Raw genomic sequence first — 27,699 nt, forward strand, 5'->3', positions numbered from 1 at the left:
AGTGCCAGAGGAGTGGAGGAGGGAAAAGATGATATGAAAATTGCATGCATTGTTGGAAATAAACGGGTTGTATGTGGTGGAAATGTTCACAGGTACATCTATTTCAATGCAAGGAGTATTGTTAGAAAGACAGATGAATTCAGAGCATGGATTGGCACATGCAATTATGACATTTTGGCCATTAGTGAGACTTGGTTGCAGGAGGGGCAGGACTGGCAGCTCAGTGTTTGGGCTTCTGTTGCTTTAGATAAGATAAAACAGGGGGATGAAAGGGGGAGGAGTGGCATTGCTCCTCAGGAAAATATCTCAGTTGTGCTCAGGCAGGACTGACCAGAGGGCTCATCTATTGAAGCTATATGGGTGGAGCTAAAGAGCGGGAAAAGTATGACCACACTCATGGGGTTATATTCTTGGCCACTCAATAGTTAACGAGAATTGGAGGAGCAAATCTATAGAGAGAGAGCAGACAATTACAGGAAACACAAGGTTGTGATAGTAGGAGATTTGAATTTTCCACATATTGACTGGGGCTCCCATACTGTAAAAGGGCTGGATGGTTTGGAATTGGTCAAATGTTTCAGGAAAGTTCTCTAAATCATTATATAGAGGTACCAACTAGAGGGAATGCAATAGTGGATCATCTCTTGGGGAATGAAACCGGACAGGTGACAGAAGTATGTGTAGGGGAACATTTTGGAGCCAGTGATCAAGTTTCAAGTTAATTTGGAGATGTGTAGGTCTCTGCCTCCAATTGAGATTCTAAATTAGAGAAAGGCCAATTCTGGGAAATGAGAAATGATCTAGAATGTGTGGATTGAGAGAAGTTGTTTTTGGGCAAGGATGTGCGAGGACCTTCAAAAGGGAAATTTTGAGAGTACAGAGTTTGTATGTTCCTGTCAGGATTAAAGACCAGGTTAGCAGGTATAGGGAACCTTGGTTTTTGAGGGATACTGGGGATCTGGTTTGAAAGAAGAGAGAGGTGTATAACAAGTATAGGCAACATGGAGCATAAGAGGTGCTCAGAGAATAAAAAATATTTGTAGAAACCTCCGAGAAATCAGGAAGGCTACAAGAAGACACAAGGTTGCATTGGTGGACAATATGAAGGAAAAGTCTAAGGATTTCTTCTGGTATATTAAGAGCAAAAGGACAGTAAGAGGCAACATTGGTCTCCTTGAAGATCAATGATCAGCTTCGTATGAAGCCAAAAGAGATGTGAGAGATCTTAACATTTTCATCAGTATTCATTCAGGAAATAGGCACAGTCGTGGGAAGTTTAAAATCAAAGCAGTGAGATCATAGAATCTATACAGATTAAAGAGGAGGAAGTGCTTGCAGTCTTAAAGAAAATAAGGGTGGATAAATCCCCAGGGCCTCTGACAGAAATATTTAAAATCCTTAGCCAAGGTGAGGTGCTGGAGGAACGGAGAGTAGCTCATGTTGTTCTGTTTTATTTTAAATTTCAAAAGGTAGCACTGAAAAATTGTAGGCCGGTGAGCCTGATGTCAGTAGTAGGTAAATTATTGGTAGGTGTTCTAAGTAAGAGATCAGATGTACAATTATTTGGATAGCCAGGAACTGATTAGGGGGATAGTCAACATGGCTTTGTGCATGGTAGTTTGTTTAACCAATCTTAATTTTTCGAAGATGTTATCAGGAAAGTTGACTAAAGAAAGGCTGTGGATGTTGTCCACGTGCAATTTAGTAAGGCCTTTGATAGGGTCCTGTATGGGAAAATTATCAGGAAGGTTCAGATGCTAGATATGGTGAAGTTGAGAATTGGATTCGACAATAGCTGGATGGGAGAAGCCAGAGAGTAGAGGCCTGTGACTAGTGGTGTGCCTCAGGGATTGCTGATGGGGCTATTGTTATTTGTTATCTATATCAATGATCTGGATGATTGGTCATTTGGGTCAGCAAATTTGCAGATGACACTAAGTTTGGAGTTGTTGTAGTCAGCGAAGAAGGTTCTTAAAGCTTGTAGAGGGATCTGGATTGAAAAATGGCAGATGGAATTTAATGTAGACAAGGTGTTGCATGTTGAAAGGACAAACCAAGAAAGGACATACACGGTAAATGGTAGGGCACTGAGGGGTGCAGTATGACAGAGGGATTTAGGAATGCATGCACATATGTAAGTGGGAAGGGAAGGTTGAGAATCACTGCTCTAGGCCCAAATGTTACTGAAATATTTTGCTTGAGAAAAATTGTCATTGGTCCATTTCCTTTGGATCTATGAAACCGTGCACATAACGAGTCAATTAGGTACAATTTTTTTTTAAAAAGTGGTTTTCAAACTTTTTCTTTCCAGCCACATACGGCTTAAAGCAATCCTTTACTAATCACAGAGTGCCTATGTCATCGGGAATACTTATAGTGTGTGAGTGGAAAGAAAAAGAATGAGAACCACTGGTTTAGAGGGAACATGAGGGGGAACTTCTTCACATGGATTGATGAAATTGTGGAATGATCTGCCAGCTGTAATAATTGTGGGCTCAATTTTAACATTTAAGAAGAATCTGAGCAAGTATATGGATGGGAGAGGTATGGAGGGCTGTTGGCAGGTCAGTGGGCCTAGGCAAATAAAATGATTTAGCACAGACTAGAAGGGCCAAAGGTGCCTGTTTCTGTGTTTGTAATTTATTATGGTTCTAATGCTTTAATCTGATTGGTACTTTACATTTTCATTTGTTTTAGAAAAATGTTGAGGTTGAGATTTTAATAGGTTTTGCTAGCAGTTCAATTGCAGTAACAAACATGAAAGTGTTAGAAAACCTGCAACTGTGGTCATGTTTCTGAAAGCAGATACAGTACAACTTTAATTATCCAAAATGGTCAGGACCGGGCCTATGTCAGATAAAGTTTTTTTTAGAGAACTGGTCATTTTTAGTAGCAATAGCAAAATCACTTATATCAACGTTTAAACGACAACAAATAATGGGGGAAGCCTTTTAAGCATTAAAATAATGTTTAGTTCTTACCAAAAAAAATGCTGGCTGTTGCTGATCACTGAAACCTCCCAGTTGGCACCGCTGATCACCAAGACCTCCAAATTGCCGATCACCAACGTGTCCCCACTGCTGCCGCAGATCCCTGGGGAGGCTTCCCAGGCCAGTAGAACACTCACTGGCAAGTCAGTGGTCACCGGAGCTCCCGATGGCAACGCCCGAGTCCTGACTCCAAATCCTCCCCTAAGCCTACTGCACATGTACACCAGGGAGTCTGGTATGTGTGTTCAGTAGTAGGTCAAGGGGAGTGTTTGGGGTTAGTGTTGGGAGCTCTAGTGTGTCTAGGAGGAAAAGGGGAGGGGGACGCCACTGAGCTTGAGGTCCTGCTCCTGCCCCGGAGGCTGCTCTCCTTGATGACATCAGGACAAGGGATTCCTTCCAACTGCTTGTGGCTAGGAGACAGTGGCATGCAATTTGAGAGGGAGAGTTGGAGTGAAAAGGAAGAAATGGAAAGAGAGAAAGAGGAGGGAGTTACCTGAAACAAGGACGATGATCATTCTAATTTAATGTTGGGTGAATAATTTTTAACTTGAGGTCAATTTGGCTCCAAAAAAAATTCCGATAAATGAGGATTTCTGATTTGTTTTGGATATTTTCATTTATCTGAAATGTTTAAAAAAAAAAAAAAAAAATTTGGATAAATGTGGATTTCAGAGAATCTGATTTTGAATAATTGGAGTTGTACTGGAAATGAATTTGTGGTCAGTTCACAGGCAATCACTGAACAATGTCTGGAGGGGGTGTTGCATTTCTAGAAGGTCTGTATCACAATTTTTTTGTAATGTGAAGCTGTATTATCTGCAGGTGCAAAACAAAATGGGAGTCAGAAAATAGTTACTTTCTCATTATTTACTGTGTGAGAATGAATTTTATTCCATTTCTCAAATTTTTTAATAGTGAGATGCGAATTCTGTAAATTGTGAAGTGAATTTCCATTGTCTGAACAGTTCTCATGTTTTGGGAGGAGGGCTTGGTGGGGTTGTCTCTATTTTAAGCTGTAGAATTTGTTTCTGAATCATGCAGGATGAATGGGCCTATTAATTTCAGTGTAGATTTTGCACTGACAAAGAAATATGTACAAGGTAAAAAGCATTACAGCACAGTATAGGTCCCACAAGGATCTATTTTTCTCTACCTGACACTATAACTGATTTTTTGTGCATCCTTGTGCCTGTCTAAGTCTTCTGAATGTCCCTATTGTACCACCCTCCACCACTACCCCTGGCAATGCACTCCAGGCACCCACTACTATTTGTGTATTTAAAAAGTACCCTGACAACTCCCCTAAAGTTTCCTCCCCTCCTACAAATGTCCTCTGGTGTCAAGATAAAGGTGATGTCTCTCCATGTTATCTATGCCCCTTGTAATCTTGTTGACCTTATTAAGTCACCTCTCATCCTCTTTTGCTCCAAAGAGAAAATACCTACCTCTTAACACATCCCCAATCCAGACAACACCCTAGTAAATCTCCAGAGCTTCCACAACCTTACTGTAATAAGGGGACCAGAACTGAACACAATATTCCAAGTGTGGTCCAACCAGAGTTTTAAAGAGCTGTTACATTACCTCACAACTCTTGAAATTAATCCCCTAACGAATGAGGGCCAGCATTACCATTAGGATTTTTAATTGCCTTATCAACCTGCGCAACATTCTTGAGAGATCTATGGATTTGGACCCCAAGGTCCCTCTGTCCTTCCACACTGTTAAGAATCCTGCTATTAACATATATTCAGTCTTCAAGTTTGACCTTCCAAAATGCATCACTTCACACTCATATTATCTAGATTGAACTCTTGAACTCCATCTGCCACTTTTCTGTACAACTCTGCTTCCTGCCTATATTATGTTGTAACCTATGACAACCTTTTACACTACAACACTTTTAATGTTTGTGTCATCTGTATTTCAATTTTCAGAAGACAAGGAAATTTTAGTTTTTATTAATTTTGCATATTTTATGTAAATGTTAATGCTTTTGATACAAGTGTGGTGACATGGCCATCTAACAAAAGTTGCTTCAGCTTGGGGAAACTGTTGCACATGTGAGAGGATTAATGAGGGAGAAAGGGATTAGTGAGCTGAGAGCTGACACAGACTCTGGCTGAATTGACTTATTCTGTTATAATAATTATGTTTCACTGCATTTACATTTTGTGAATGGGGCTTTTTCTGGTATGCTTACATATGGCATGTTGGTGATCTTGGATGCTTCCCTCCAGCCAGTCCTACTTTGGGGTAGTGCAACCCAGTATTTACCTTGAACAGCAAATGTGAATGGACGTACACCACTATTCATCCAATGAATAAATGCACAGTTCAATCTTGAGCAATATTTTAATACGAGTTAACAAAGAGTTTGAACCATCCTTAAAAAAAATTGTGCACAAAATCAATGCTTTTTGAATGTTAGTATTTTTCTAAAGTTGTAGAATGTTTGATGCATGTGTAAATAGTGGATATTGTAATGTTGATGAAAGGACTGACCATTCATCCAATACAAGAATTTTCTTTGAGTATGCTGCTGCCATAATAATATTCACTAGATGGAGCCGTGGACATTTGGAAAACCTGCTTAATCTTGATTCTTGAACTTTGAAAGTTACTGATACTTGTTATTCATTGTAAGCTGGCTAAAAAATGAAGTATTGTTTATAATTAGTCTAAATTTGCCTTTGTAGATCTGTATATGATGACCGGCCCAATGCACACAAGCGGTTTATGGAAAAACTTGAGGCCCGAATTCGGAACCATGACCGGGAAATTGAAAAAATGTGTAATTTTCATCATCAGGGTTTTGTTGATGCAATAACTGAACTGCTAAAAGTTAGGTCAAATGCAGGAAAGCTAAAGGTAAGAATGTTTCTATTTCACATGTGTGAGAAAGGAAAATTAAATGCTGTCACACTGACAATGCTGCAAACCTTGTTACATTGTAGTTGTGCCTGTAACTGCAACACATCTTGAAATTTTACTTTCACTTAAATTCTCCCTATTTCTTTCAATTCCATGACTGCCCTCACCACCTGTCCATTCCTGTCTCCCTCTTGCCATTATAGTCTTCAAAAATGTCTGATGCTTTTGTTCTGGCAAACTATTGCTCCATCTCCACTCCTGCAAAGTTCCTAATATCCTTTCAATTCTTTGCCTGATCTTTCCTGAAATGCTGTTTGAATTCTTCCAATCACATTTCTACCTCAATGAATCAGTTACTGTTGCCATTTTTTGGTGACACTAACCATCCGAGACTCTCATCACAGAACAATATTTATTTGTAGATATGAATACTTGTCCTGCATATGTATTATTTGACTGTAACATCTGGTTATGTGCAAGTATGATTTGCTCCTAGGTTCGGAGAACGGTGTTGAGTTGTACTTGTGCAATCAGATGATGATAAACATGAGTTGACCTCTTCAAGGTATAAGTAAAAATCAGGCAGAATAAAAAGAGTGGGGGAGAAGGGAAGAAAGGTCAGGGGGAGGAGCACAGACTAATAAACAAAAAGTGATAACTGGACATGGATAGGAGAGGAAAGGTGAGAATTGACCATGGGGAGACACGTCAGCATGGGAATGGGGCAGGGAATTGAAATTGGTTGCCATTGGAAAATCCTTGCAATTGCAGTTGAATGAAGTGATCTCCTGATCTGTGCCTAATTTCTCCGATATAAAGGACACCACAAATCCGACTCATTTAAGGATTGTTCACACATTATTTGAATTTTTTTTGTATTGCGCAGTTTGTATTTCTTGTATACATTTTTCTTTTGTATAATTATCTTGAGTACAGTTTTTTGTGGACTACTGATAAGTAAAAAGTTTGCCTAATCTGCAAGAAAATGAATCTTGGGGTTGTATGTGATGTTATGAATGCACTCTGACAATAAATCTAAACTTTGAACCACAATGGGAACACCAGATGCAGCAGTTACCCCTATAGTGAGGTGCTGCTTCACCCGGAAGATTGTGCATTCATGTGTATCACTTCCTGTGGTCATGGGTGGATGGCAAGAGGGTGATTAATGGGAAAGGAGGAGTGGAGGGAGGCACAAAGATTGTGGTCCCTGCGGAAGGCAGAGAGGGGAGGAGAAAGGAAGATGTCTTATAGTGGGATCAAGCAGCAGGTTTCAGAAATAGCTGAGGATGATATGTTGAGATGCGGAGGCTGGTGGGGTGGTCGGTGAGGGCAAAAGGAATCCTGTCCCTGATGTGTAGAGGGGGCCAGGGCACATTTGTGGGTCGCGGAGGATATGGGGGTGAGGGCTGAATTGATGGTAGTAGAGGGTGGCCACACTTTTGAAAGGGAACATCTCTCATCTAGCATGGAAAACTTCGAACTGGAAGATGTGATGGAGACAGGAATTGTGAGAAAGGAATAGAATCTTACAGGTGACAGTGTTAAGATGTGTAGTTGAGATAGCTGTGTAAGTTGATGGGCTTCTGGAAAATGTCAAGAGATTGTCTTGAGATGGAGACAGATCTCGAGAGGGAAGAGTGTTGGTAGAGATAAACCAAGTGAATTTGAGGTTAGGGTGGAAGTTGGCAACAAAGTGGATAAAGTCAAAGAATCAGTGAACCAGTGCGGACTCGAAGGGCTAACATGGCCTGTTTCCGCTCCGTAAATGGTTATGTGGTTAACTTATCATCGGTGTGCCAAAGTAATTGTCAGTGAACCAGAGGAAGAATTGTGGGGCCTTGCCTGTGTAGGCTTGTAGCATGGATTGCTCCACATAGCCATCAACAAGGCGGGTATAGCTGGGGTCCATTTGAGTAACCATTGCTACTCCATTGATTTGGAGAAAATAGGATGAGTCAAAGGAGAAGTGATTGAGGGTGAGGACAAGCTCTGCCAGCTGGAGGAGGGTGGTGGAGGAAGACTGGTTGATCTGTTATTGAGGAAAAAATGAAGGGCCTTGAGTCCTTCATTATGGATGATGGAGATATATAGTGATTGGATGTCCATGGTGAAGGTGAGGTGATCGATTTCAGTGAATTGGAAGGTGTTTAAGTGATGGAACGTGATGTAGGTGGACCAGGGGCACAAAACTGAGTTGAGGAAAGCAGATACTAGTTCGGTGGGATAGGATGTGTTTGTTGGGACTATTGAGTGTGCATATCTTGGGTAGAAGGTAGAACCAGGCAGTGTGGAGTTGGTAAACAATAAGGTGGGAGCCCGTGGAAGGGAGATGGCTGGAAGTTATGAATTTGGCGATGGTGCATGAGACTGTGGTTTTAGTTTTGGTGGGCTCCTGTTGAAGGGGTAAATAAGACCAGGTGTCTGAGAGTTATCATCAGGGTTTGGCCAGATAGAGGTCAGTACGCCAGACTACAAAAATGCCGCCTTTGTGAGTTTGATAGTGAATTTTCAATTGGTGTGCAGAGAGTGGACAGCAAGATGTTCCAAAGGGGTGAGATTAGAGTTAGTGAGGGGATTGGTGAAGTTGAGACAGTTAATGTCTCACAGCAGTTGGAAATGTAAAGGTCCAAAGTAGGCAGAAGCCCTAATTGAGGTTTCCAGGTGAAGTAAGAAGGTTTAAATCAGGAGATGTTGTCTACAGTTGGGGGGAGAGGGGGAATGGTGGTGGAGAATCCCGGTTGTAGAAGTAGGCACCGAGACAGCCAATGAAAGAAGAGTTTGGCATCGTGGCATGTGCAGAACTCGTTGAGGTATGTGTGGGGGAAGGGGGGAATGGTGGGGAACTAAGGTGAAGTCTCTACTGAGGACAGAATGTTCTGTCTCTAAGAGGGAAGGATTAGCCAAATGAAAACCATGCAGGGGTTGGAGTTGGGGTCATTGGGAAGGGGGGGTGGGAGATGGTGTGGATCAGGAGGTGAAGGGTGGAGGGATCCAAGGGAGGAGTGGTAGGTTTGGGGAAGTCAGACACTGTGTTGGGGGGGAGGTTGTTATTGGGGCCAGGGGGAGAGTTGGTGCCAGAGGCTCGATCTCGTGGGCTGCTGGGTCAGGGAGAAAACCCTGGTATCACATTTGACCTTGATGAAGATCAAACAGTGTGATCACTGAGCATGTTGATTTGGACTCCTTGTCAAACTTCCCCTCTACTTCAGCTCATTAACTGGCAAAATCCTCAATCCAAATGGAGGCTGCTGCCCTTTGTTAAACTTGTTCATCTAGTAAGCCCTTGCTTCCACTGATAGGCTCATTTTAAAAAAAAATTATATCCATCCTTGACCATTTATCTTCCTATATCTTGCACTTCACTTTTATCCTTTAAATCATCCCCGTGTGCATTCACATCACATTTCCAGTTGCTGTCTGAATCTTTACTATCTGTAAATTTTTAGTAAAACAGCCCCATCCCCAACATTTTGCTCACCTACCCCAAATCATGTATGTGGCTTGGCATTTTTTGAAATAGCTATGTTTTACCATGTTAATTACACGATAAAACATGATGATAGAAAATGTTGTTTAAGTATTATCCTAATTTAGAATGGTCTGGGAGAATATCCAGCAATAATTCCTTACTTTTCAGGAAATGAAGAAAAGATCGAACTTGAATTTAGTTTTAATTGAGGAACTTGCATCCAATATATGCAGTTTTTTTTCTCAAATGCTAAAGCCGATGTGATAACCTGAGGAAAGGAAACCCAGAGAGGAGATGGAAGATGAGTGGAACTGGTCAAAAAATATGACCATATTTGGGGGTGAGCAGAGGGAACTATTCCAGAGGGAATGAATAGATTTGCTTATTTGAGGAAGATTAGCACTTTGGTGACAGTATTGCACAAGTTATAATCATTGTTACTAGAATTTGCGTAGGAGGCTTGAGGGGCTTCAAGGTTCTCTAATTATCCATAGAGTATGAAGATTTCTGACATCCAGGATAGAGTTGGGCATTTTTCCTTCTGATATCACTGCCTTTTCATGTGGCTGTTTTTAATGCCAACTATAAACAGGAGCAAGGTCTGAAAATTTGGGTATCCTTTCAAAGTTAGTGTTATCAATTGGCCACATGTATTTTCTTTCAAAAATAGATACAATTGTGTCACAAAATATTTTGCTTTTGTCTTGCACCCTGTGCTTAAATATATCTAGTAAAATGTTGTAATTTTGTTTTCGCATCTTAAATCTACATGTTGATTTGTAGTAGCTTTATAGTTTAACATTTAAATGCCCTTTTGAAAATAAGAATGAGGGTTTTTAGGATGGTGTTTCAGTAAAGTGGAAAATGAAATTTGGATAACAAAATTGAACCCAATGTAATGTAGTTGAATACATTTGAATTTGAGAATAATTTGCTTAATTGTGAAAATTTGATTATTTTAAGCTGTTCATTTGGCAAAAGATGGACATCATTTATCTACAATGGCTTGCAATTCTTTTTCAATTTGCTGGATTGTTCAGAATTTATACTGGGAGAAAACCGGTTCAATTTTCAAACGTATTTTTAAACTGGCAGAGTACTTTAAAATGAATCCTTGTTCTTATTTTCAGTAGGGTGTCGAGATGCAAATATCTTGCATACCCAGGAAATATTCTTAAATGTTGGATCTTATTCAGTGTTTAATTTCTTGATGTGACTTTTTAGGTTCAGGTAACTGACACTAATCGACGGCTTCAGGATGCAGGAAAAGAAGTAAGAATGATTATTAGTATTTTTATCCTAGTATTTATTGCCAATTTTAAAAATGTAATGTGGAATATGATTTACTTTAAGGTGATTAACCAAAGTGAAGGGGTAATCCGATGTAGGGTGCATCAGAGAAACATTGCCATTACAGTTGAAAAGCTTCAACTTTGTCTTCCTGGTAAGAAAAGCAAATTAAGTGACATAAAATATTTTTGTGATATTATATTTTGCACATATCTCGAGCATTTTCTGAAAATAACCAAATATAATAGTGAATTAACCACGAAGAAACTGTACTTAAAAGTCTGAGATGAAGTTATAAACTAGTACTGATTTTTTTTTTCCTAATTGTAGTAATTGCAGCAGAGAATTGGACAATTTGACATTTTTTGCAAGTGTTCAATTTCACTGAAGCCACCTTTTAGATTGCTCTATGGCCCTGACTGTTATTATTTTCCTGATCTCTTCCCAAATTTTCAGCAAAAATTACTTTTCTGTCATTGTTTATTCTCACCGCTAACTTTCCTAAACTGTAAAGATTAAATACTTGGTGGGTCAAGCAGAACTTTTAGCCAGGGAATGAATTAACATTTGAACTCAATGATCTTTCTGTATAATTAGAAAAGGTTTTAGATGCAACTTTATTTTGCACAGACAAGAGTGGGTAAGGAGAAAGAAAAAGGGAAGCTACATCTTGGGAAGGTAGGCAGATGAAAAATGAGTGTTCACTAATAGTATCTGAATAGTGAGGCTGAAAGACATTCAAAGTTGGAAATGCCACGGGAACTTTTTGGATAAATGTGTACAATTTGATGTGGCCAAGTTTATATGTTCTAACTAATTTCCCTGAATGGAAGTAGTAATTGTTTAATCAAGCAGCAGAATGGGTGCAATATTTAGCAGTTGATTGAAAGTCAGAATAAAAAGGGAAAATACAGGTCAAGAAGCCTCTATGGGGGGAAAATAATTGGCCTCAGCTCAAAGACTCTTCAACAGAACTGCGAATGGTGAATGTTGAAGTAAAAGACAATGCAATTTCCATTGTTGAACTCTGTTTAATAAAACAAAAAATTCCACTCAAACTCCACAATGCTTGTCTAAAGATATGAGCAAATTTGTGTTCTGAGTTGCCTTTTATGGCAGAAATTTTACTTTGTAACAATATGAAAGAGAAATACAGAAAATTACAAAAGAAAATCCATTTGCAAAAATGAGGCAAGAGGGTGCAGACTCCCATCTATAATAAAAGATGAATTTGTAAGTCATAGGTAGTTCTTCAGACCGTGATCAACATGTTGAATTGATTCTTGATAGAATACAAAGAAGTAAAGCTTGGGAATCATGAAAAGGATCTTTCTAAATGCAAGAACTTGGATCTTGGCTAGTTGATTTTCAACATCAATATTTACTTTAATCTTGGAATCAACCAAAGATTTAAAGCTGTTGTGAAAACAAATAAAACTTAGCTAATTTTTAATAGTAGTTTACTTCTAAATTTATGGATCTAGATTACAGTACAATCTGTTCTGTACACTCGTTCAGATTTTCATTAATTTTATATTCACTTATCTTTAATATTTCAATTAAGTGAAATTAAGAGGTTTTTAAAAAATTAAGTTCATTTATTAACTATGCATTGGGGAATCAGGGTGACCTTGGTATTCAAATTTGAAAGCCAAAGGGGGAGAAGAAAATGTGAATTATGTTACCACAAATTGAAATTTGTGCATGAAAGTGAAATGCTATAAATGTGAAATAATCAGGAAATAATTAACATAGCTTTGTCAACATTTGTAAAGAAAAAGATTCAAGTGTGATTAAACATCATGACTAACCGTATGCAGCTATTTTGTTTTTACGGCAGTGAAATAGGTTGCAGTGAAACCCTGATCTGAGCATCAAAATTTGTAAATGTGTTGTATGCTGAAGCCATACCAACTTATTTTACTTACAGAGAGATGTTCTTTGACAAGTTTATAGTATTTGATTCATTGTAATCTGCACAGCCTTGCTAGAGCAATCTAAACTAAAACCATTCCCAGTTATCTTTTGATCCATATTCAATATTTATTCCTTCAATCTTGATTACAAATCCTATTACAGTTGTTGCATCAGTTATTCTCTGTAGAAAAGTATTTTAAGCTCCAGCAAAAATCTGTAAACACAAGTTTGTGCTTGTCTGATTTGTTACTGTATTGTGATCTTGTATGTACATGGTCCTTTTGCCATTGATTTTCATGGTGTGCTGCATTCAGTCCATTTATTACTTCGGGCTGTAACCATATAACCATTTACGGAGCGGAAACAGGCCATGTTGGCCTTTCGAGTCCGCACCGGTTCACTGATTTTGTGCGCCCTCTTCAGGCATTGGTCCCGGTAGATCTTCATTCAATAACGATGAACAAATTCAATGCAGGTGAAATCAGTCGTAGAAATGTTTGTTAACACGTCCAATCTTGACTTGGGCCTGTACCCCATCAGCATCTGCACTGAACTGCGTGTAGCTGTAGTTAAAGCAGAAGGCCAGAAATTTTTGGCCAACACTAATCCTCCAATCAAAACAAATCAATTCGGTAAAAGTTGAAATGAAAACCAGGCTGACAGTAGAACGTGCTGGGTTCTAGTCAAGTGGTCCAATATATCTTGCTAGCAGTGAGCTATCCCTACTTGTATATGGAATTAAATCCAAACTTGCCCTTTGCAGATGAGCCATTGTCAATTTGCTGCAAAACGCTGATTTAAGCTTTGGCAAGGCCATTTGCAGCTGGTTTGCCCACCAGCTTGTGTAAATCTCATTAGATTGAGATAATAGAATAAGTCCCACCCACAAAACAATGCAAATAATTTTGTCAGTGGGATAAGCCACAATCCTTGTTGGTGCTACCTTTTAAACACACTAAAAAAAAAATTAGTTTTTTTACAAAAAAAATTTTTAAACTTGTATACTTAAAAATAACTAACATAATTTAATTCCAAAAATATTAAATTATTCGAAACTTGCAGAGGTGTCTTGCAGTCATTCATTTGTTCAGATGAATAGAAGTGTTGTTCCTGTCAGTAACTTGGCAGTTTGAAATTGATGCGTCTTTGTCTAATACCACTGAATTCCATGGAATCTGGTCTTGACAATCTGTCAAAAAAAGAACCTAGAGATCAGTCAACAAATTAAGGCTATTATGCACACGAAAATCCTGAGCTAAGTAGCATTGATGGAGGAAATGGTTGCAATTCCCTGCAATAAACACCCATATTGAATCTCCACCTTGTATTGTTCTTTCTGTTGAGGACAAGTCCTGATGGTTGAAGTCTTTCCTCATTCCTGATTGCTATACAATTTTTAAATAGAATGCTGGAACCTGCACAAAATATAGATTTTGGTTGAGGTCCCATTCCTATACCCTCTCGTAATCTCTGCTGACTCCCTCAAGACTACTCCATGGGTAGTCCATTGAAGGTGAGAACCAACAGCTGTATCTGTTCCATTTTTTTTGAAATAGTATGCAAAGTCCAAAGTTGAATGATTCAGTGCTGATTGTTCCATATATTTCTGTTCATAATGTCATAATAAATTACATCTCTGGTCTTTTATTAATCTATTTGTAGAACAAGTCTGTACTTGTTGAAGGAAAAAAAAATGAAGTATGTCATCAACTTTTTGATAACTCTGCTGTGTTCATGGGTGTCCCTTTCCTAATTCAATATCTAGATTAACTATTGCTCTTCCCATTTATTATTACTAGCAGGTGTGCATTTTATTTCTAAACTGCAGTGTCTGAAGAATTGCATTTTAAATTTAATGAAAAGATGCAAAAGTTTCATTTTGAGTGCAGTTTCTTTGAGACAATTGTAAATGTACTAAAAATTGAGGAACAGATGTGAAGTACAAAGGTTCAGCATTGTAAACATACAAACTATGTACAAATTTTAACAATTCTTTCCAGAAATAGAGAAAAATACAATATATTTAAAATTAGTATTCCTCCTTCCTTGAAGGAGTAAACTAATTGCCATCTGTAAATTTGTGGTTTTTTTTTTTGCTACAAGAATCTGATTTCAATTAATTTTCAAAATCTAGAATTTTGGGAAATGGAATTTGTGAAACATAATATTTAAAACATAGAACTATATTAGCAAATTGTATAGATTGCTGATGTGCTTTTTCTCTGCAGGCCTTGATCCTCAATTATTTTGTCTTTGCATATTTGTCTAATTTCAAGATATTTGACAACTCTCTTCACTCTCATTCACCTATTATTAACCTGTTTACAAATCAGAAATTTTCTAAATTGGTATAACACCTATGGGGAAGTTAAAATTCATCCACCCTTTGCAGTTGCACTTGCCGTGGTGTCATCCAAATGACTCTTCTGGTGCCACTATTTACAATTATTTTGCAAAAAATGTTGATTGGAGAATAATAAAGAATAATTTATCACTTTTTGAGGCTAGGTCTGACTGAAGATGCTTGTCTGATATTCCAAGAACTTGCCTCTGACCTCCTCTTATTCTTGGATGTGGAAGCCAAGTTAATAATTGAGAAAACAGATTAATTTTTTCAGTGCATGTCCTTCTGGATTTGTACTGAGATGTAATATGGCTTGCTTTGTTTTTTATATATGTAACTGCTGTTAGTTCAGTGTCCTATTGTGCATTAGTTCCTTGTACATCCTTATCCAAATTGAGACTTGGAATAGGCTAAGTATTATCTTCAGAGAGGAACAAAAAATCATCTTGTATTATGGAGTGTCATCTAGCTATCTTCCCTTGTCCAAGGGAATGCAAAGGAAAATCATGTGTTATAAATATTAGTTTATCTAACATGAAAATTGTTTTTGTGCTCAACTGGTTATTAAATAAAGAATCGTTAACTTTTCTTCCCTTTTCTGCATTTTAGTACTAGAAATGTACAGCAAAGTGAGAGAACAGATGAAGGCTAAAAGGTAGTTTGTATGTCTTTGCACTAATTTTGCTTGTCATTTCCCCTGCAAATACAAAAGTGATTGTAGCATTATCATTAACATTGTTTCTTTTGATTCCATGTTTGACCAGTAAGAACTTATTAGTATTAATAATTTACTGTTTTTTGCAATATGGGGTTTTGTGTATTTATAATTTCTGAATTTGATGCCCGATTAGAAAGTGTTCCGTCTTTCTTTCTTCCTTCCATCAAACTGCATGATCATTCACTTTGCTACACTATTCCATCTGTGATTTCCTTGCCCAAACACCTAACCTGTCAAAGTCCTTCTGCAGACTCTACTTCCTTGAGTTGTAACCTGCTAAGCAAGATGTGAATGATATTTGTATGGATAGAAATTTTGTCTGGCAGGTCAGAGTGGGTATAAAAATGCCCTTTCTGGTTGGCAGTGCTGGGACCTCTTCATGTGTGCTGCATGTTGATAAAGATCAGGGAGCTATCCTTCTTAACCCACTCCTCCTGTTACTTCTCAGCTTTCTCTTCTGTCCTCTCACATGTATCAACCTCTTAGTCTGTGCTCTTCCCCTCCTAACCCCTCTATCTTTTCCAGTGTCTGTCTGCTTATGCAATGTTGACTGCCTTTTACTTTGGATGATGCTTGACCTGTCGAATTTCTCCGGCATTTTTTAGTGCACTCAACCTCTGCATTTGCATTTTTTCTTGTTTATTGCCTTGCCAAAGGCCTTCTAAAAATCCAAATAAATAACATTTTTCTGACCTTTCTGTTATTTCCTCAAAGAATTCAAACATGTTTCAGGCAAGATTTATCCATAGGGTAACCATGCTGACTGGCCTACTGTGTGGCTCCAAGTGCCCTGAAACCTCATCCTTGATAATAGGTTCTAACATCTTACCAAATGAAGTCAGGTTAATTGGCCTATACTTTCCTGTCTTTTACCTCCTTCCCTTCTTAGAGTGGAGTGGGATTTGCAATTTTTCAGTCCCCTGGAACCATTCCAGATTCACTACAATATCTCCACCATCTCTTCAGCTACCTCTTTAAAAATCCTGGAATTTAGTCTATCCATATTCCTAAATCCACATTCAGACTTTTCAGCTTTCCCTGGCGCCTTCTCATCAGGAATAGTGACTGCATGTACTTCTGCCCCTTGATACTCTTAAGTTTTGGTATACTGCTGGTGCCTTCCGCGGTGAAAACTAACATACAATACTTGTTGAGTTTGTTTGCCATTTCTTTGTTCCCCATCACTATCCCCCATGGAGTTTTCCAGCAGTCCAATATCCACCCTCACTTTTTCTTTATCTGTAAAATCCTCGTGTTAATGGCCAGCTTACTTTCATATTTCACCTTTTCCCTTATTGCTTTTTATATTGCCTTCTGTGGGATTTTAAAAAGCATCGAATCCTATAGCTTCCCACTGATTTTTGCTTATTTTGTAATTCTGCTTTTATGTTGTCTTTGACTTCTTCTGTCAGCCACAGTTGGCTCATCCTTTAAAACATTTCTTCAACCTTGGGTTAAATTTAACCTGTGCTTATGTGGAAAATTCAAAGTTGCCTGCTTTGGTGCTCTAAACAGAAAAAAAGCATTTATTTAAACCCTTGGAAAGACTGCTATTCAAAGGGACATGGATATCCTGGTGTGAAGCTTTATTGCAAAAGGATTGGAATACAGGAGTGAAAAAGTCATATTGCAACTATAAAGGGCTCAGTGAGAGGACATTGAATATTGTCTTGAAAAGCTATAGGGGGTGTGCAATGAAGATTTATAAAACTGTTTCCTGGGATGTTGAGTTTGTAAGAAGGGAGTGCAAGTAGATGAGGTCTGTTTAATTTCAATTTATAGGAATGAGAATTTTGCACAATTCTTCCAGGGCACAACAGGACATTATCTGCCTGGTAAAGAATATCATATAATCGGATTGTGGTGAGGAAATCTTTTTATCTGGGAAAAAGTGGTAAATTGTTCCAGTGCCCTATCAAGGATGTTGCAAAGGCTTGGTCTTTATGTTATCTCAAATGGGGAAATGGACAGAGCCCAGGACATCATCAGCAAAACTTTCCCCAACATCGAGAACATCGACAGGGGACGCTGCCGTCAGAGATCAATCATCCAGGATCCACACCACCCAACACATGCTTTGTTCTCGCAGTTCCCATCAGGAAATAGGTATAAATGCTACAAAACTCGCACCACCTGATTCAGGAATAGCCACTCCCCTTCCAGCATTCAACTCCTCAACAAAAAACTCAATCTGGGATTCATTTAAGGACTCTTTGCTTTTGCACTTTATTGACTCGGGCGGGCGAGGGTCGGAGATGGCAGTGCGACTCGGGCGGGCGAGGGGTGGAGACGGCAGCGCGACTGGAAGGGGGTGGATATGGCAGCCCACTTCAGGTGGGCTTAAATCTGGGGCAGCTGGCTTTTCTCTGAAATCCATAAAAATCTGAAATTCAGAACACACTGTTCCCCAAGGGTTCCAGATAAAGGATTGTGTAACTGTACCAAAAGTGGTAATTCTATCTTGCCTGCAGGAACAATAATCTTAGGGTAGTTTGTGATGTCAAGTATGTACTCTGACAATCTGAAATCTAAATTTCCAAATATTAAGAAAATCATGAAATAAAAGGCTAGGATAGGAAAATGGAGTGAGGTCAAATAGCCCTGATCTCTGTAACTATCAGTTTGGATTCAAAGGATCAGTTTTGCATTTGTGTTTTTAAATGATGTGCTGCTGACCTGTCGATGAGGAGGATTTGTGTTCTGGTTTCCCATTCCAGTGCCTCACTAATAGATTAAACTGCATGATTGAATGAGATCACAATTCAATATATATAACGATCATGTAAATTTTTTTACCAAATGGTTGAGCACCATGATTTCCTTTTTGTTCATAGTACTACAATAAACGTTCTTTTGCTGGTAGTGTTGAATTGCAACTTTGCCTTGAAATGAAAGGAAACTGTTTCATTCCCAACTGGCGTACTGTCTGGTGTGCACAGCAACAAATAACTAGGATTTGTTCCACAGTATTCCCAGATTGTCCTTTCCAAGGACAAAAGCATTAAGCTCATGGCAAAACTAATCTACCAGGTTTCCAGACAAAGCATCCGTCATACATGTTTGAAAATGTTTTTGCTCATTTCGTTATTGTTAGGTCAAAATCCTAAATTTCCCCTGGCATTCATTTCAAGAGGAATAGATTACAAGAGCAGAGATATGGTGATGGAGTGGGACCTCACAGTTTTGGGCTCCTCATTTCAGAGAAGACGTGCTGATATTGGAGAAGGTTGAGGAGAGGGTCACAAGGATGATTCTGGGAATGAAAGGTCATCATCTGAAGTGTTTGACAGCACTTGGCCTGTACTCATTGGAATTTAAGAGAATGAGGGGGGGATCTAATTGAAACATTTCGAATGAAGATGTAGAATGGTTGTTTCCAATGACGTGAGGCTTGGTCAAGAAGGTGTCTGCTTGTAACAGAAATGTGGAGGACCTTCTTTTGTCAGATGGTGGTAAATTTGTGGAATTTGTTGCCAGGGGCATTTGGGAAGGCCAAGCCATTGGATATATTTAAAGCAGAGATTGATGGGTTCGTGATAGGCCAGGGCATCAATTGTTATGGGGAGAAGGCCGGGCAGTGGGGCTGAGTGGGAAAATAGATTATCTCCTGATTAAATGACAGGACAGACTCTGCTTTTGTGTCTTATGGTCTCTAATTGCAGTGGGGGGTATCTTGATTCAGAATGCAGCATTTCATAAAGGTTTCTCATTGCTATCAAGACCATTTCAATCTGCTGTTAGTGTAGCAAAGTGCACTTCTTTTGAGTCAGTAATAAACAAGATCCCCAAGAAACTATATTTGGAAAACTATGCAATTGTAGAATGCTTGTTCTATGGATTCACATACTCGTTTATTTTACACATTGTCAGATCTAAATTATGTATAATTTCCTTGTTTTGCATCTGTTTTTTTAAAAATTCATTACCTAACTTCCCAACAAATTGCCCCCCCCATGAAATGCACAATGTAGATAAGAACAGCAAAGCTTCACTCCCAGAGCTCAATGCTGTCTATTGCCTGACTTGTCCACTAGGACAAAGAGGACCCATTGCACACGACGATGACTCCTGATGATCCTTTACTGTCATTATCTGAAGATGATGTGCGAGCTAGATTTAGAAGTATAAATCCAAGGAAAGCATCTTTGGCCCAGACTGAATGTCTGGCCAGTGTACAAAAATACCTGTGCTGACAATTGGCTAGTGTATCCATGATATCTTCAATGTCTCACTTTGACAGGATGTGGTACTCACTTTTTTTTTTTTTTTTTTTTTTAAATTTTTTATTTTTCACACCATAAATCACAATAGCCATGATATACACTTTTTCTTTTCCACACATTTACAGTGACTTTTTCTCCCTCCCCCCCTCCCTCCTCCCAAGCCACCCCCCCACCCCCCCCCCTCTCATCCATTTTAGGTATACAATCTAGGTTGCATTAATTCAGTTAGACAATGTTGTCATTCAACAAAAATACACCAGAAATTCTACTGAGTCCATTCTTTTCTTTTCTTCTCCTTCCATCAACTTAGGTAATGTTTGTTCCCGGTAGGTTTTCGCTATTGTATTTAATGTAAGGCTCCCATACTTGTTCGAATATTTCAATATTATTTCTTAAACTATATGTTATTTTTTCTAATGGAATACATTTATTCATTTCTATATACCATTGTTGTATTTTCAAATTATCTTCCATTTTCCAGGTTGACATAATACATTTTTTTGCTACGGCTAGGGCTATCTTGACAAATCTTTTTTGTGCATCTTCCAAGTCAATTCCAAATTCTTTATTTTTTATGTTACTTAGGAGAAAGATCTCTGGATTCTTTGGTATATTGTTTTCTGTTATTTTATTTAATATCTGATTGAGATCATCCCAAAATTTTTCTACTCTCTCACATGTCCAGATTGCATGAATTGTTGTTCCCCTTTCTTTTTTACATCGAAAACATCTATCAGATACTGTTGGGTCCCATTTATTTAACTTTTGCGGTGTAATGTATAGTCTGTGTAACCAATTATATTGTATCATACGCAGCCTCGTATTTATTGTATTTCTCATCGTTCCAGAGCATAACTTCTCCCATGTTTCCTTTTTTATCTTTATATTTAAATCTTGTTCCCATTTTTGTTTAGTTTTACCATTTGTTTCCTCATTCTCCTTTTCTTGCAGTTTAATATACATATTTTTTATAAATCTTTTGATTAACATTGTATCTGTAATCACATATTCAAGGTTACTTCCCTCTGGTAAACTCAAGTTGCTTCCTAATTTATCTTTCAAGTAGGATCTCAGTTGGTAATATGCCAGCGCTGTATCTCCAGTTATATTGTACTTATCTCTCATTTGTTCAAAGGATAAGAATCTACTTCCTGAAAAACAATTTTCTATTCTTTTAATCCCTTTTTTTTCCCATTTTCTAAAGGCAAGGTTGTCTATTGTAAAAGGGAGTAGCTTATTTTGCGTCAATATTAGTTTTGGTATTTGGTAATTTATTTTATTTCTTTCTACATGAATCTTCTTCCATATATTGAGGAGATGGTGTAATACTGGAGAAGTTCTATGTTGTACCAATTTTTCGTCCCATTTATATAATATGTGTTCAGGTATCTTTTCCCCTATTTTATCTAATTCTAGTCTCGTCCAGTCTGGTTTTTCCCTTGTTTGATAAAAATCTGATAGGTACCTTAATTGTGCGGCTCTATAATAATTTTTGAAGTTTGGCAATTGTAAGCCTCCTTGTTTATACCATTCTGTTAATTTATCTAGTGCTATCCTCGGTTTCCCCCCTCTCCATAAAAATCTCCTTATTATTTTCTTTAACTCTTTGAAGAATTTTTCTGTCAGTTGTATTGGCAATGCCTGAAATAAGTATAGTATCCTTGGAAAAATGTTCATTTTAATACAGTTTATCCTTCCTATCAGTGTTAGTGGTAGCTCTTTCCAATGCTCTAAATCGTCCTGTAATTTTTTCATTAGTGGATTGTAATTGAGTTTATATAATTGGCCTAGATTTTTGTTTATTTGCACACCTAGGTATCTTATTGCCTGCGTTTGCCATCTGAATGGGGATTCCTCCTTAAATTTTGAGAAATCCGCGTTATTCATAGGCATTGCTTCACTTTTATTTACGTTTATCTTGTATCCCGACACTTCTCCATATTCCTTCAATTTCTTATATAGTTCTTTTATTGATAGTTCTGGTTCTGTTAAGTACACTATCACATCATCCGCAAACAGACTGATTTTATATTCCCTGTCTTTTATTTTTATTCCTTTTATATTATTATCTCTTCTTATCGATTCTGCTAGTGGTTCTATAGCTAGCGCAAACAATAATGGTGATAGTGGGCATCCCTGCCGCGTTGACCTGCTTAAGTTAAATTGCTTTGATACATGTCCATTTACTGTCACTTTCGCTAACGGTCCCTTATATAATGCTTTAATCCAATTAATATACTTCTCCGGTAAACTGAATTTTTGCAATACTTTGAACAAGTAATTCCATTCTACTCTGTCGAAGGCCTTCTCTGCGTCTAAAGCAACTGCTACTGCCGGTGCTTTATTTCCTTCTACTGCATGAATTAAGTTAATAAATTTACAAATATTGTCTGTTGTGCGTCTTTTTTTGATAAATCCAGTTTGGTCTAAATTTACCATTTTCGGTACCTGTTCTGCTAATCTGTTCGCTAATAGTTTAGCTATTATCTTATAATCTGTGTTTAGCAGAGATATTGGTCTATATGACGCTGGTGAGAGTGGATCTTTCCCTTGTTTTAGTATCACTGTAATTATTGCTGTTTTACATGAATCTGGTAAGTTTTGTGTCTCATCAATCTGGTTGATTACATCCAGGAGGGGCGGTATTATTAGGTCTTTAAATGTTTTGTAGAATTCTATTGGGAGTCCATCCTCTCCTGGTGTCTTATTATTTGGTAAATTTTTTATTATCTCTTGTATTTCTACTGTTCCAAATGGTTCTGTTAATTTATTTTGTTCCTCTATTTGTAGTTTTGGTAGTTCAATTTTAGTCAAAAATTCATCTATTTTCCCTTCTTTCCCTTCGTTTTCGGTTCGGTATAATTGTTCATAGAATTCTCTGAAGTTTTCCTTAATTTCTTTTGGATTATATGTAATTTGTTTGTCTTTTTTCCTTGTTGCCAATACCATTTTCTTAGTTTGCTCTGTCTTAAGCTGCCATGCTAAGATTTTGTGTGTTTTTTCACCTAGTTCATAATATTTCTGTTTTGTCTTCATTATATTCTTCTCCACCTTATATGTTTGTAATGTTTCATATTTTATTTTTTTATCCGCCAATTCTCTTCTTTTGGTTGTATCTTCCTTTATTGCTAATTTTTTTTCTATGTTTATTATTTCCCTTTCCAACTGCTCTGTTTCCTGGTTATAGTCCTTCTTCATCTTGGTTGCATAACTTATTATTTGCCCTCTAATGAATGCTTTCATTGCGTCCCATAGTATAAACTTATCTTCCACTGATTCCGTATTTACTTCAAAGTACATTTTTAATTGTTTTTCAATAAATTCTCTAAAATCCTGTCTTTTAAGTAGCATGGGGTTTAATCTCCATCTATACATTCTTGGAGGGATGTCCTCTAGCTCTATTGCCAATAACAGGGGTGAGTGGTCCGATAATAGTCTAGCTTTATATTCCGTTTTCCTAACTCTCCCTTGAATGTGGGCTGATAACAGGAATAGGTCTATCCTTGAGTATGTTTTATGTCTAGTCGAGTAGTATGAGTATTCCTTTTCTTTTGGGTTTTGTTTCCTCCATATGTCCACAAGTTTCATTTCTTGCATTGATTTAATTATAAATTTGGTTACTTTGTTCTTCCTGTTAATTTTTTTCCCTGTTTTATCCATATTTGGATGCAAATTCAGATTGAAATCCCCTCCTATTAGTATGTTCCCTTGCGTATTAGCTACCTTCAAAAAGATATCTTGCATAAACTTTTGATCTTCTTCGTTAGGTGAATATATATTAAGTAGATTCCAAAGCTCTGAATATATCTGACATTTTATCATAACATATCTCCCTGCTGGATCTATTATTTCCTCTTCTATTTTAAATGGATGTGGTACTCACTTGATTCAAACTGGCTTCAATTGTACTGCAAGAAGAGCATGGTAACCTGCCTAAATGACTGTACACTAGTGGCACTTGCATCCACAATTTTGAAGTGTTTTGAGAGGCTGGTGTTAAAACCTATCTGAATGGTTACACGGATCCATTCCATTTTGTCTATCATAGCACAGGTCCATATCAGATTCGATCACATTGGCACTTCACAAAACCCTGGAACTTCTGGATATCAGGATGCTCTTTATTGATTACATTTCAGCATTCAATACCATCTCAAAACGAATCGGTAAATGCCAAGACCTGGACCTCAATACCCTATTGTGCAATTGGATCCTGAATTTCCTCGCCTCTAGACCCCAGTCAGTTCAGATTGGCAAAAAGATCTCCACAATCTGCATGAGCACAACAGGGACGTGTACTGACGGTATCCCCCTGCTCTCCACCTACAACTGTGCGTTAAGTACAACAACCATATACAAGTTTGCTGAAGATGCAGGGGTGGGGGGGGGGGGGTAAATGAGTCAGCTTACAGGAGGAAGATTGAAAACTTAGCTGAATGGTGTATTATCAACCACCTCTCAATCAATGTCAACAAAACAAAGGAACTGATTGTAGACTTTAGGAAAGGAAAACCAGAGCTATATGATCCAGTAATCATGGGGAATCTGAGGTGGAGGTCAACAACTTTAAATTCCTGAGTGTCACCATCTTGGAGGACCTGTCCTTGACTCATCATGTAAATGATATTGTGAAGAAAACGTGACAACGCCTGTACTTTCTCGGAGTTTTTAGAGATTTGGTATATCATCAGAAACTTTGGCAAACTTCTACACATGTGTGGTGGAAAGTGTGCTGACAGTTTGCTTACAATTCATGTTAAGTACAGTTTATAGTTACCAGAATAAAATTAAGCCTGGCCTGCAGGAAAAAAAATTCTCTGGGTTTTGTGATGTAATGTATGTACTCTAACAAAATATTTAAACTTTTTGAACTTGATGCCTTGACTGACAAATGCTGCTTCTGGCATGTTTGCCATCACCTTGTTGATCTGTGTGGGCACTTTCTTGCATCTCTAGTATTCTGTCTTCTCTCTTTGGCTTGGCTTCGCGGACGAAGATTAAATGGAGGGGTAATGTCCATGTCAGCTGCAGGCTCGTTTGTGGCTGACAAGTCTGATGCAGGACAGGCAGACACGGTTGCAGCGGTTGCAAGGGAAAATTGGTTGGTTGGGGTTAGGTGTTGGGTTTTTCCTCCTTTGTCTTTTGTCAGTGAGGTGGGCTCTGCGGTGTGAGGTGCCAAGATGCAAGGTTTGAGGCGATATCAGCCCACTGGCGGTGGTCAATGTGGCAGGCACCAAGAGATTTCTTTAGGCAGTCCTTGTACCTCTTCTTTGGTGCACCATCATATTAACATGGTCTTCTCTGGTTCCTGTTAGCACCATCCCCCATCTATCCCTATTTCTCCGTTCCTCTAGGCCTGTCTCCTTTCCTCCAGGTCTGCTTTCACAGATCCACTCCCTCCCCTGATTATACTCTTTTCCCCGCCTACTTTTTACTTATACCTTGAAGAATGGCTCAGTCCCTAAACTTCTGTTGTACAGTATATCTTTTGTAGGATGCTGCAAGACCTGCTGAATTCCTCCAGCATTTGTGTTTTCACTCCAATGCAAGTCCTGCCTTGGTTTAACTTCCTAAAATGCAATACTTCAGAGCTAAATTATGGAGTTTAATTATCAAACTTGAGGGATTTGAGACAAAAAAAAGTGCTTGTTCTCGAAGCAGAGTATTTTTTGATGGAAGTGTATGAGGTTGCATGAGGTTTGCAGCAACCACTTCAGCTCAATATAATGGTAAAATCCTCTACATATTTTGGTTATGATTGTCAAAAACTAAAGAAAATTAGAAACACAATATAGAATGTCAAACTTGAGATTCAGACTGATAAGCTATTGAGCGGTTTGAACTTGCTGAAACAAAAGAGCTAGTCTGTAGTAAACTTCGGAGTGGATGCCTGAAGACACAAGGGAGGTCGTTGGAATTGCTGTGTGGGCTGGCATCAGAGTTGGGCTAAATAATAACCCCTTCAGACCCATGCTCCCAACGATATAACAAATGTAAGAACGCTAGAGAAGAAAATGGATTACTGGAGACTGAATATGACCCAGAGAGAACTGCAAGGCTGCTGTGCTCTGGTGATTACAGAAACTTGGCTCCTGGACCCCATTCCAGATTCCTCGATCAAGCTTGATGGCCTGATTTCCCTCTGGGTGGACAGCTGCTGCTGCTTCTCAAGGAAGGGGGTCTGTGCTTTTGCATCAATAAGAACTGGTGCACAATATCTCTGTTGGAAGGAACCTTCTGTTCAGCAGAAATTGAGTACCTGATGGTGAAATGTAGACCCTTCTACTTGGCCAGGGAGAGAACATGTTCGATTGAGTCTACACCAACATCCCTGGTGCATACAAGGCTACTCCTCGCCTCCACCTTGGATACTTGAACTACGTATATGTCCTGCTAACCCGGGCATACAGACTGTTGGCAAAATGGACAGTCAGTTCACAGGGAGGTCAGGATGTGACCAAGTGGGGATCAAAGCAGCATTACATCCCTGCTGAGGCTATGGACTGGAGCTGTTTCAGGAAGGCAGCCACGTAAACATTGAGTGCATGAGGTCAGTGACTGGCTGCGTTAACAAATGCATCAAGGATGTCATGGTCTTAAAAACGTGACTAAAATTATGAATTTAAAATTAAAACTACAATTTTAAACATGATGTGAGTTTGTTGCTGCATGGAGATTTGATTCAAATTAGTTAGTCGATGGAACAATGAGAAAGGATCTTGAGCCCTATCTCTTTTTGCTGGCTTCTATCTTCCTTCTCTCTACCTTGTATTAGATAATATTGCTGGAGTCCAATGAGAGCAAGGCTTGGAGCATGGAGTGAACCACCTGTTTTCAAACCTCTGCAGATCCCTTCCTGAAAATCTAGCCAGGAGATTTAGTCGCCTGCTGCATCCCATTTTATGTGGATGCTGCACATTAGATATGCGACCCATGATTACAGTGGAAACAGTTAATTTCCCACCAGTCTCACCTTTGATTTGTGATGGTTCAAATCTGTTTAGCAGAAATTATGGTTATTAATGGATATTTTGGAATGATCTGTGTGATGTGGTATGTCTTTTCATGCACAAGCTCAACATTGAAAGACTAGGTGGCTCTCTTAAACTTGCATTCATTTAGTGATTCTCAGCATTGCTGAGCCAGCAATCCACATAATGTATGTTGCTGCTTTATAGTAGGGACTTCATTTCTAATATGGAGGATGCCAGTGTCAAATGTTCATGCCTTCTAAACTTTATTTGTCAAGCAGTCCCTGTTGCAAGGTGGGAATTGTGGCAAGGAGGAAAATGGCACGTGCTGCCAAATAGCATATGCTCTTGTGCTGTTCCTTGAAGTTTGGTTCTTAGGGTATATAAAGTTGCCTCCTAAGAAATATCTACACCATTCACTTCCTGTTATTCTCAAGTACTTTTTTCCTCTCACAGCTAATATCCTCAGATTGCCTTTTCACACAAAGTTAGAAGAATATCTAGTGTGGCATTGTGCGAGAACAACTTGGTACAGATGCTTCAAGACCAAACGATCATTCAACACCTGGCATACCACTCCCTGTAAACTATATCAACTTTAAAGAGCTTGAGAGTACCAAATCCTTTTAGACTTGTAACAGCAGCTAGAAATCAATCATTAACAAGACTAAATAGTTAAATCCTTTTTTAAATACGACTGCTGCTGACCTTGTGTTCAGCTGTGCACAATAATAAGAAAACATGAGCTTTGAGATCTAATTTAATAGCACTGGGATTAAATAAGCATTGTAATGTGATTAATATCATAATCTCCTGTTTCTGTATGCTCCTAGTGGTGTTCACTGGCAACACGGTCACTAATATTGGGTACACTGCTGTACAACTTGAACACTTGCATCA

The 27,699-nt window shown here is 38.4% G+C and overlaps 1 protein-coding gene and 1 long non-coding RNA gene across 8 annotated transcripts in view; one reads left to right on the top strand and one right to left on the bottom strand.

Moving 5' to 3' along the window:
- Positions 1-27,699, top strand: part of LOC138744408 (exocyst complex component 6-like) — a 177,273-nt gene that overhangs the window by 38,399 nt on the left and 111,175 nt on the right. For all 7 annotated transcript variants that reach the window (XM_069900541.1, XM_069900542.1, XM_069900544.1 and 4 more), the window contains exons 2-5: positions 5,690-5,861; positions 10,561-10,608; positions 10,690-10,780; positions 15,497-15,542. In XM_069900541.1, coding sequence (XP_069756642.1) covers positions 5,690-5,861; positions 10,561-10,608; positions 10,690-10,780; positions 15,497-15,542 — 357 coding nt within the window. The remainder of the gene's footprint in view (positions 1-5,689; positions 5,862-10,560; positions 10,609-10,689; positions 10,781-15,496; positions 15,543-27,699) is intronic.
- The window catches only part of LOC138744409 (uncharacterized), a 36,446-nt gene that overhangs the window by 4,914 nt on the left and 3,833 nt on the right, over positions 1-27,699 (bottom strand). Inside the window, exon 3 of the long non-coding RNA XR_011345515.1 lies at positions 13,564-13,732. This is a non-coding gene — a long non-coding RNA (uncharacterized lncRNA). The remainder of the gene's footprint in view (positions 1-13,563; positions 13,733-27,699) is intronic.

The sequence above is a fragment of the Narcine bancroftii genome, chromosome 10, assembly GCF_036971445.1.
Source record: "Narcine bancroftii isolate sNarBan1 chromosome 10, sNarBan1.hap1, whole genome shotgun sequence".
Classification (NCBI taxonomy): domain Eukaryota; kingdom Metazoa; phylum Chordata; class Chondrichthyes; order Torpediniformes; family Narcinidae; genus Narcine; species Narcine bancroftii.